The following is a 12,239-nucleotide window of genomic DNA, read 5'->3' on the forward strand; positions in this document are numbered from 1 at the left end:
CACTTTGTCTTTGCCTTGCTTACCTGCAAAACACACACAGCGGAAAATATAAATTGAGACTTGATGACTAATCAATAAGGTGTTTTGGTCAAATTCACCATGTATATAATCCTCTATAATATGTTCCAAAAATCCACAGACAACATGAATCGTGGATATGTCAGTATCCTAATCACGGCAAACGTCCATCCAATAATTCGTAATGCTTAATGCTTTAACTCTGTAAAACATGACAGAAAGTGAATTGTTGTTGCTTCTGAAACAGTCGAACCTGCATGCTCACCATGCTGATGATTGTCTCACCCTGCGCAGGGCAGAGTGTTGTCGTGAGAACAGGCCAGCATTGGACCAGAAATCACACAGGCATTTAAGGTTATGATTACATTAGTTAGTTAGTTAGTTGTACTTTATTGTCCACAAGTGAAATTCACTTTGTTCAAGTCAGTACAAGGGAAACAAGACAAGACACTGTATAAAAAAGTGGATAGAATCGCACCATACAACAAGACACATTAAAAGACCACAGTAAAAATACCTAGCTCTTAAAGATAGGGTTAGGAGGACTTGAGTTTAGTGCTAAAATTAAATGTATGATTATGTTTATGTAAGGCTACGGTTAGGGCTGAGGGTTCGGGAATGAATGTCGTCAATGGAAAGTGCTCATAAGCATTAAAGTGCAACAAGGATGTGTGTGTGGGTGCGTGTGGCTGCATGGGTGTATGTCAGTGGTGGCTGGTGAGCTTGGCAATAGGGGAGGACGCTTCGGCGGCGACCTTGAAAAAAATTGGGCCTTTTTTTTCTCTCTTTTGCAGTTTGAAGACAGATTTTAACAACATACAAACAAAACAAAAGCTCAGACACAGCTGGAAAACAAAGCAAAGCAAAGCTATTGATTGACAATTATAATATGGTGCTACCACCCATATAAGGGTGCTTACATGCTTATAAAAGCATATGGGTTATACAAGGGGCCAAGACAAACCAGCTGAGCTAGTCACCCACCGCCCCTAACCTTATCAAGGTAGGCCAGAAACGGGTCCAAAATATGTCACTCCTATACCCTAATGTAATCTCAATAGCAGCACCAGTCTCCTTCAAGGAAACAAGATCAATAGAAATCATTAGGCTACAGACCACTTTATAGATCCACACTGTTACAGCAGGCAACATCAAACTTAATTTCAGTTTAATTCAATCACACAAATTACACCACGCACCCCCATATAGATAAGATTTTGTTCCAGGGTCCCCCATCTGATAAGAGTTTTGCTTTTAGATGTTTTATCACAGACATTATATGAAACCCATGACCAAAATAGTCATACATTCTGTGATTGTGTTACTTATGGATGGAATTATAGTGAACATAGATTAATCCCCCCTTTTTGCTGGGGACCCCACTTTGAAAACCACTAGCTTAGGCTACAACTGTTGCAAGAAGGTGAATTTTCACACATTTTCAATGCAGATTGAGGACAAATAAGATGGATTGTCATCTGGTGCATTTTAACGTTAGGCGCACCCAGGAGAAAGAGAGTTGAAGTGGGAATAATTTCTGGCTGAGCAATGTAATGCACCTCAAAATAAAGTAAGATATTTAGGCTACAGTTAGTCTGTCAGTAAAAGGCTTGATGGATGAACAAATCAATCAAAAACACTTCACTACGTCCAACATAGGCTACAAGTTTCGTTTCATTCTATTGAATTTGGCAGCGCGGAACAAAACATGGAACGAAGCGCATAACGAAACATGCAAATTGCATGTTTCGTTCCACGCTGGTTCCGCGCTGCCAAATTCAGTTAAAAAATGTGCGAGTTTAAGATTGCCAAATGGCGGGCTATTCAGCATAAAACAATATAATACGAAAAAGTAGCACTGCTTGGTGGACGCCGAATTTAGTAGAAGACCCGGATAACTCAAACTGAATTGACTTACTTGAATATCCATGCTGTCTGTAGCCGGTGCGAGTGCAGCCGATGAGGTTAAATTATCCCAGTGTTTGCTTCTGAGCCTCTGTCCTCCGTGTGTACCACGCTGCCCTCTCTAAACTCCGCGTAATACAATGCAACGACTGTCTGGCTTGTGAGCTAACTTACTGCTTGATAATATAAAACATAGGAAAAGAGAAAGGGGAAAATATAGGTGCTACTGTCTGTAAATCTATCTATTAGCCTGTCAGGTCTTCATTTCCTCAATTTCATCATGGTCATCACAGGCAGTGGATTTCACTTCCTACTTGATTCAGCGTGAGAGACCAGTGGACAATACAATGTGTCAATCAATATCAGCAATCTATCCAACCAACAACCAATTAGATTTCACCTGGTTTCACCAGGGTAAGGGCGTGCTCCCTTCCAGCTCAATCTGATTGGTTGGAAAACACATCACTCTCACATGTTCTCTGTGAATTGCAAGTGTTTTTCAACCAATCATATTTTTTCATTAGATAAATTACCAAATAAATAAACGCCCACAGGGCGAATGTTTTTTTATCTGCCTACTCCACGCTGGGACCAGGGCCAGAGTGACGAGCTCTCCTTTCCATCAGTTCAGGTCACTGTTGTTGAAGCATTTTAAGCATATGAGAATATAATGAATGAAAAAATGAGCGTCTGCACATAAGAAAAAACACATTTGATTGATATTTTATTATAAAAAAAAAAATGAAAAATGAAAAATATAAAAAATAAAAATAAAAAATTATAATTTTTTATATAAAATCCCCAATCTAATAGAGGAGGACCATCCTCCTCTGCCTCACTGGAAAAACCTCCTCTGGTGTATGTGCAGGAGTACTTCTGTGTACTTCTTGTGCATGCTTCTGCCTGTATCATGAAGAAATGTAAATGGCAAATCACATGGCTAGTGACAAGGTTGTACATTTACATGCTGCTCAAAATACAGTCTGAGCAATAACCAATCTTCACTGTTTCATAAATGTCAGCCAAATAAACACAGCTCTCATTTTAAGTTCAAAATACTGTTTGGAGCATGAGGTTGGACACATACGTTTCTAATAGCCCTTAGACACATCCTGTTTGGTGCTGTGCTGAGCCAAACTACATACACCACACGCATCTAATTTGGAGAGAAATGACTCACAAGGCTCGAATGATCAATCTCAAACAATTTTACCTGACGGAGTCGTATTGGGGATTGAAATATCAATAAACAAACACATGAATCGTGACTGAGGCCCACTGATGTGGCCAAAAAAAATCAAAAAAATCAAACATTTATGAATGTAAAAACACATCTGACTTCTGGATTTATCTCCCAAAATGCCTTGTGTTTGTAGGTATTGAACATAATTTCCTCCCTCCAAGCATTGTTTTCTCCTTCCAGAAGCCAATCAAAATACTTTTCCCACATAAAAAAAACCCTCAACTCATCAATATTCAAACCCTGTAACTGCAGTATTTAATGAATCCTACCCCAGGTATGCACTCCAACGCCTTCCTGACGGTGGACGACTGCTTCGACATGGGGAAGACAGCCTACAACGAGGCAGACTACTACCACGCTGTGCTGTGGATCCAGCAGGCCCTCAGGCAGCTGGATGCCGGGGAGGAGGCGCAGGTCTCCAAGGCCGACGTCCTGGACTACCTCAGCTACTCCGTCTACCAGATGGGAGACCTGCCTCGAGCCATCGAGCTCACGCGCCGCCTGGTGGCTATCGGTAAGGCTGCACTCACAGAAGACATATAGTCAAATCTTAGCCTGGTAAATCATCCTGATCACGTGAACTCACATTCTGTTTCGTTCGGCGGACCAGTCTGGACTCAAGAGATGCCGCCATCTCTCCATATACAGACAGACATGCACGAGTATTGCTGCTGTATCTCGTTGGCTCATTTTTGGCAGTTTCTAAGTTAAAATTTTTTTTTTTTACTGTAGTTTAAAATAAAATCCATTGTTTTCAGATGGGACAAGGGCCAAAATGATCACTGCAAGCGGAGTATTGATCACTATAAGATAATTATTTAAACAGCATGTGTATAGGAATGATTCATGACCAAGCTTTTTGATCAAATCACGGTTGATCACTATAACCGTGATCACTATAAGCGGATTCCACTGTATTATACAACTACACACTCTGAGGCTTTGTAATGTAGTCAATGTAATGTAAATGCAATCACATCTTTATCTTACAGCAAACTAGGCTTATAAAAGGAGCGAACAAGGCCTTTCACTTGTTGCTTCTTTATTTGTTTGTTTATTGTTCAGTTCTTGCCATCTGTCTCAGCACTGTCAGCCATTTGTGTAGCTTATGTTCCACCCAGTGGAAACGCTGCAAGAGCTGCGAACAAAATAGCGGACTGTGTCCACACTCAATCACTTTGCACTCCTGGGGCTCCCGCCTTTGTATTAGGCGATTTAAACCACTGCAGACTGGAGCCAGCGCTACCTGGGTTCCACCACTTTGTTAAATGTGGCACAAGAAATGATAAAAACCTGGACAAGTGCTACGGCAACATTAAAAATGCCTACAGAGCCAAGGCCCTCCCGCCTCTCTCGACCTCGGATCACTCCACTGTTCACCCGTTGCCCACATATAAAACTGCGCTAAAGTCTGAAAAACCACAGCACAAGACCGTGCTGCAGTGGTCTGAGGACAGTGTGGAGACTTTAAGAGGCTGTTTTCTCAGCACGGATTGGAGTTTATTCCAAAACCTGGACCTAAATGAGGCAACCGACACAATCACGGACTACATTAACTTTTGTGTTGAAAACGTCCCAAAAAAGGATGTCCTCCATTTCCCTAACAATAAACCATTATTACTCTACTGCCTTATTGCTTGTTGTGTCTCTTGTTATTTTTGCACTCAAATGCCCTGTTATATTTGTACTATGTTGTAAACGGAGTTCACAGCACAAGAATTTCACACGTGATACTTGTACCACGGAGTGACAATAAAAAAAAAATCTTGAATCTTGAATCATACATCACTAAGCATGTTAAAACCTGCATTAACAAAAATAAATTGGCTTTTAAAAATAGGGACAGGGGGGGCATGGCAGCAGCCGAAAAAGAGGGAGAGGGAGGCAACGTGCAGCATTGGAGGTAGGGGTGGGACAAAATATCGATACTCACGGTATCGCGATATTTCCACTTGCGATACGTTATCGATACACTGGCACCAAGTATCGATATGTTATTAAAATATGCAGGATTTTTAAACTGATTCCCCCACAGCCATTTTGATAAAACAGAGTCCTAGGGTTGTCAAAAATATTGATACTTAATAGGTACTTACTCGATAGGCCACTAAACATTTTTAAACGGATACAATACTCATTTTCTACAGTATCAAGTTTATCGATACCAGCAGCGCTCCCTCTGCCTCCGCCACACAGACACACACAGGACTGCAGCTGTTAGCTACATTAGCTAATCCCACTACTGCTGTAACCACTTCACCAACACCGGGCTCAAAACACCAGTGTGAGTGACCAAATGTTTCACTTGTTAACCAGCCGGAGTGACGCTCTTTCCAGTAACATATTGGCTTTGAAATCTGCTGATACATGGACCCTGCTTGTAGATTGCAGCTAAATTTGACGTTAAACGCATTGCCAGTGGAGGTACCCAGATGTAGCAGACAAAGAGTATTGAAGGCAAGATACGAAGCTTATCTTGTTGTTTTTTTACAACAGCGCTCCCGCCTTGATGTTGCAGTGGAACCACTGAGGGGAACAATCCAGTCGTCAGTTCTTATGGATTTAAGTTATTTGGTGCAGAATTGTCGAAGTTGCGATTTATAACTGAATCGGACATGCAGAGTTGGTGTTTGGGCTGTCTTGGGCTACACTCTGAGCATACTGGGGGCAGCAGCTCAGCTTGAGGGAGGCTTTGGAGGGAATTGTAGCCTACATGAAACATGAAAGCTGGAACATCCCCACCCCCCACTAACTACTTAAGACAACTTAAAAATATATTGTGAATATTTGCCATTGTTCTCTTGTTTTAATAATAATTTAAAAAAGACTCTTAATGTGTAACTTTTCCTCCGTGGTATCGAAAATGGTATGAGTGAGTGAGTGAACTCTGAGTGAGTTCATGTCAATTCTGCTAATAAATACATAATACCTGCTTCTTGTCTTTTAGGGGTATTTTTTTCTCTTCAGTTACACAGATATCGTGATGTATCGTAGGTTAAATTTCTTCCAATATATCGATTATCGCAGAATCGCTGTATCGTGATAATATCGTTATTGAGGGCCAAGTATCGTGACCGTATCGTATCGTGAGTTACTCCGCGATTCCCACCCCTAATTGGAGGAGAGTGTCGGTAACATGGACAGCAAAAGGATCTGGGACTGCATGAAGAAAATAACAAACATGAACCCCATTAGGAAGCAAATAGTCTCAGTAAATGAACTGGACAGTGCAAATGATCTGAATGATTTCTTTCTCAGATTTGATACCGATCCTTCCCTGAAGGCTGCTGCTGCTGATTTTAATCTTGATTGTATTCCCTCCTGTAATGAAGCTGAGCATCTTATACTGTAATTGACCCTTACCGGGTACAGAGCATTTTCAGCAAAGTTTGTAATAAGAAATCTACGGGGCTGGATGGCCAGCCTGCTGTTTTGTAAAAAAAAAAAAATCCACGGAGCTGGCGGAGGCTTGGTTATAGTCATAGTTAGGTCATAGTCATAGGTCATAGTTTTATGCTTCTATGCTTTTATGATTTTATGCTTTTATGCTTTTATTTATTTTATTTTTTACATGATAGTGCAATAAGGGTCAGTGTAATAAGGGCGGGTGCAATTTTTCTCGCCTAAACAGGCACCGCTTGTTCCACCCGGGTTCTGTGCAATGCTTTGTTAATGCCACTGTTGTCTTGCTGTCATGTTGTTGTTATATGTTACTGCTGATGGATATGCTGTAATGCACTTGTTGCCCAAGACAAATTTCCCCTCGGGGACAATAAAGTTGATCTGATCTGATCTGACTATTTTCTTTACTCTTCATTCTCTCTTTTGAAGGTACACATAACATAGCAGCTTTAATCTTGATGTATCCAGACTAGTTGATGGAGCCTACAGAGGGCTGCACAAAACCCACAAGTTAGCATCACCTGGTTCCCTCGTCTGGAGGTCAATGGGATTTTTGTATGTAGTGTTTTCTGAAAATCAAAATTTTTAACAATCGCATTTACGCTTCAAAAATCGTAAAGTGGTGTTCATTTGTGAAGATTATCTTGCTGAACACAAAGATCGCAGTTTCATAAACCTTTCTTAACCACAGACTTTATTTCAGGCATCTAACTAAAATTCCATTGACTTCTGAATGAGTGATGTTAACTTCCGGGTTGGCCTACAAAAAAAAGAAGAGGAAAAAAGAAGTCATCCCTGCGGTCCTCTATTTGAAATGCTTCAGCGCACTCTGTCACTTTTCTTCAAGTAACTCTAGCCCTTTTCCCACATGCGCTTTGTACCGCAAAATGACCGGAACGTGGTCTAATGCCTGCATGTGGGAAAGGCGCCGTGCCGGTATAAGCGTGACCCCGTCATCGCGGAGATTTCACCAGTTTCGAGCCAGTCAGAAGAGCGGTATGCGCGATAGCAGACTCAAGTGTAGAACGGGTCCAGTCATTTCCCGCGACACTCTCATGGGCGAGGTGTACACACATTGCTTAATGTTCCAGCGGGCATAATCTAATCATTCGCGCACATTAAAGCAAACTGGCGAAATGATCTTGTGATAATAATGTGTGGGCGTGCTGATTTTCCCCTCTCTCCTGCCTGCTCGCTCTCTGTGGCCACAGTCCTCCTCCTCCTTCAGTCACAGGCACAGCCCGACAGGGACACAGACGAAGCAAATGCACGAAGCGAAATGTGGAAGTATTTTGCTTACGTTGCCGACAGCGAAGGCAAGCCCGGACACATCAAACGAAGCCAGTCTGTAAAAAGTGCTTCAACGCGACGCAGGTGAACGGATAAACAAGCCAACTTATTTCACCATTCAGAGTTTTGCCGACACGTCACTCCCCACCCGCTCTGCAGTGCCGCCCCGCCCCCCAACATACAGGCAATTTAGCTGCTAGATTCTCATATGCGAGAGGAGAGGTGTGAAGGGAAATGTCCGATATTGACTTACAGGTAATTTTCCGGTACGCATGTGGGAAAACGGCTTCTGTCACTTTTCTTCAAGTAGCACACACTGACCAGCAGCTGACCAGTACAACCCCCGTCATCTACTGTTGTCAACTGAGCAGAGGGGTCACGTCTCACTCAAAGGGCACTGGGCTATCTCGCACTCAGAAACAGGCCTTCTGCCTGTCTTTGACTCACACCCATGTCCTTACCTTCCCCCCTCTCACCACAGCAGCCTCCATGTTTGCCAGAGTTGCAGGGTGTAGCCCGTCCAGAGAAAGTGCTTGGGTTTCTGCTATTCTCGTACGGGCATCAAAGTGTGTGTTGACAGCTGGAGGCCATCCTTACAGAGCCTGTGGTGTCCTCGTCTACTTGTCAAGCTCAATGAGCCGAGGTGGAGGGAGCTTTTAGCTGCTCTGCGCCTCCAAACGCTGTCACATTTAAGGAAATGAAGAAGCATTTATACTCAATCATTTGTAAACCTTTCCAATTATTTAGCGCAACTTATAAAATAAATGTGGATCTTAAAGGCGAGAGAAGTGCTACTGATCCCCAGAACATTTGGCAAAATTTGAGTTGGAAAAGTGAATGAGTAAGCTCTCTTCATCTTCACCACCAACTGTAGAAGTGCCTCTGAGCAAGATGCTTATTAAAGATGTAACCCACAACTGCTCAATTGGTGCTTTTCATTGGCCAATAGTAGAAGAATGTGGTTGTACTGGTCAGCTAACAGGAGTGAGTTTTTGTAATTACTAGGCATCACGCACACTACGCACGCTCGATTCCTAGGCTCGCCCGATGTGCGGGCTCGCCCGCCCTGCGGCTTGCCGAGCTGGCCCTTCAGCTTGCATACGCATAACCCTGCAGGTCGACCGCTGTGCAGGCTCACTTGCTCCATCGAACGCCCTGCAGCTCGCCTGTTATGCTGGCTCACTTGCTCTATCACTGATGACATCATCACTGATGACATCACATCATTAGGTAAATAGGGCAATCACCTAATTAAAAAATCTGGCTCCGTCAGGTCACGCGCACAGCCCAGGGGCGGAAGCCATCGTCTCCGTCTGATTCCTCCCCGATTCTACAGTACTTATACTCCCATCATTTATTTAGCCTCAGACTGATGACATCACTGATGACATCATCACTGATGACATCATCACTGATGACATCATCACCTCAGCCTTAGGGCAATTAATCTGCCCTAATTAAAAAAAATCCAGCTCCGTCAGGTCACCTGCACCGGTGCTCTTTATACCCCCTGAAAGTTTCAGCACAATCGCATGTAAAACGTCATAGCTGTGGCCGGCACAAACATTGAAACAGAGAGACATTGCCCACATGCTCCCTTTTATAATAGAGGAATGATGTGAATGTATATTTTAATTTGTGAAAGTGTGTGTGTGTGTGTGTGTGTGTGTGTGTGTGTGTGTGTGTGTGTGTGTGTGCAACATTTGTCGAAAGGTTGAAAGATAAATGTTTGTTTTTCTTTGATTTCTGTGGTCTTACTGGCGGTAATTTCAGCAGGCTTGGTAGCCTTTGAAGCAAACACAGTCAGTACTTAGTGTGTTGGCATCCAGTGTTTATTGTTGAGGTTCCTGTCATTTTGGTACAAGAAGCAGCTTTGCGCACACATGAAAGTGATTGGGTGTTCTGCTACTGTAATTTGTAAATAACTGTAACATACTCAAACTTTACTCATGTGCATTGAGTTGAGCAGTTGTAACTCGTTGCTTTGTACTTCTCAAAAGTGTGTGTTTGTTGTTGTTGTTGTTGTTTTTAACAAAGCAGTATGGCATTTGACTTCAACCATTGTAATGTGATTCTCCTCACCTCTGTAGCTTATTCCACTACTTCTCAGCTCAGGGTAACGTTAACCAAAAGGTAACTGACCTCTTCCTGTACCGACAGACCCCGTCCACCAGAGGGCAGGAGGAAACCTGCGCTACTTTGAGCAGTTACTGAGCAAGCAGCTGCTGGAGCTGAACCAGGACCAGCAGCCCGCCTCCGAGGAGCCCATCAAGCTGGGGACCTACGCCAGGCCCAAAGACCATCTGCCCGAGAGAGAGACCTACGAGGCCCTGTGCAGAGGAGAGGGGGTCAAACTGGTGAGGCATGGGAGGACAAATACGACAGTTTGTAAACAGCATGACATATTTTGTGGGCGGAGCCGAATTTGTTGCAGAAAGTTACAACTTTACAACTAAATATGGAAGATCCTGACGCCTCCGCGTATTTTAAAGCTTTGCCAGCAACAGACAGGGTACCTTAGAGCCAGGGGTCTCAAACTTACGGCCCGCGGGCCGCATGCAGCCCGCCGGCGCCCCCTGTGTGGCCCGCGATGGAATTGCATTTTTTTTTTTTTTTTTACAATGCACCTGAACGCAACATGCAAGATACCCGCTGAATAAGTTTCCAAATGTTCATGTCATTCTGGCCAATACTCCACTTCTGTTATATGTTATATCGTCTGTCCAGAAAAAAAAGTCACTTAAGCAACATCAGCCTTTCAGCCAACACAGTGGCAGAGCGGATTACTGAGCTGTCAAGTGACATTTATGATCAGTTCTAATTCTAGCTGGAGTTCCAAGGGACAGTTGAAAATTAACACTGCCTAATTTAGTAATGTGCATTGTCCCTAAAAAAAGAAAACAAAGTCCCTCAAATAAACAAATAAATTGTTAATGTAAAAAATAGATTGTCCCTCAAATAAATGAATAAATTGTTAATGTTGAGAATTCGAACGGTTGCATTTTTCTCTCTTTTTTTTAAATACATGAAGTGGCCCCCTTGTGACAAGACTGGACACTCAGCGGCCCCCAGGTCATTTGAGTTTGAGACCCCTGCTAAGCCTTAGTAAGGCTTAGACAAATAAGCTAACTCTTTCAATGGGGTGAGGTTTCCTGACCCGTACTCACCAGGGGTAGGCTACAGCTCTGGTCCCGTTCAGTGAAGCCGCTGCATGTTAGATCGCCACTCTGGCGGCTGTAGCCAGTATAGGTCACAAGGCCCGCCTCCCCCATGTTAGTGGATGGGAAAATCACAACCAAAATAATCACAGTATACGTCAGATAATTTTTTTCCAAAGGTAGTTTGTATCATTTTAGATAGTCATTATCATGCTAATGCCTGTGCAAGTGGTCATTTTTCTGATCAGTTTGTTTTTAACTCATTGAGTGCCAATGACGTCGATCGACGTCAAAGTAAATAGTGACGTAGAGTGCCAATGACGTCGATCGACGTCAAATGCGTTTTTTGACGGTGGGACGTGGATCAAAGCCTCCTGCATCTCCTGTACAAATATTGTAGCTATTGAAGGTGTATAACCTATTTTACGGACTAATTAGGTGGTGACAATGCTCTCCAGATTAGAGAAAGGTCAGGAAAACAGCAGGAAAAAGCCCCGTGATGAAAGAGAAACCGCTCATGCTGCAGCCAGAGCCATATAGATTGCTCTGGCTGCAGCTGACGTTGGCTGCGAACAGCAGTCAATCCGCTCCCACAACTGAGCCCCTCTGCCTCTGTCTGTCTGTCTGCATAGTTTCTCCACACGATTAGCCGCCAGAAAAGCAGCACCCGACACTGAAAAGCCAAACCATTCTCAGCAGTCCGGTTTGGCTTTTCCGTGTCGCGCTGGGAGCCGGCGCACAAAAACGGAGCACTCCGAAAATAGACGCTGGGTGCGTGAGGCTGTGTGTTAGTGTGGGGAGGAGTTTGCAGCTGAGGGGGGGGAGAGGGGGGTGGGGCACGCAGGGCACCACACAACTACACCACGTCACTAGATCAGAAAATATTAGCTAGAGTCAGTGAATGTGCTTGAAATGCTTCATTTCACAAAAGGCTGAATAACTCAGCTTCTAATTTGAAACGCCTGAAAACGCTGAAAACAACCTATCTTCTCCGGCTCATAACTAAAGAACGGAAAATGGTATCAATAAACTTTTTTTTGCTGATGATACAATCCTTGTTCTTTGTGCGTGTTCGGTGTTTACATGGGCCTCGAGAAATCACTGAAAACGCTCGGAAACTCTGGCACTGGGAGCGTCCGTTCTCCAAAAGTGGCTGGCACTCAATGAGTTAAGCAGTTATTTGACATATAAAAGGGATAAATATGGATGATTGACAGCTGTGG

General features: G+C 43.4%; 1 protein-coding gene across 1 annotated transcript in view; it reads left to right on the forward strand.

The window, feature by feature from the left end:
• The window catches only part of LOC310775148 (prolyl 4-hydroxylase subunit alpha-2-like), a 113,274-nt gene that overhangs the window by 63,425 nt on the left and 37,610 nt on the right, over positions 1-12,239 (forward strand). The window contains exons 6-7 of the mRNA XM_083635243.1: positions 3,441-3,680; positions 10,019-10,215. Of these exons, the coding sequence (XP_083491369.1) occupies positions 3,441-3,680; positions 10,019-10,215 (437 nt within the window). The remainder of the gene's footprint in view (positions 1-3,440; positions 3,681-10,018; positions 10,216-12,239) is intronic.

The sequence above is a fragment of the Poromitra crassiceps genome (assembly GCF_964638095.1).
Source record: "Poromitra crassiceps genome assembly, chromosome: 1".
NCBI lineage: Eukaryota > Metazoa > Chordata > Actinopteri > Beryciformes > Melamphaidae > Poromitra > Poromitra crassiceps.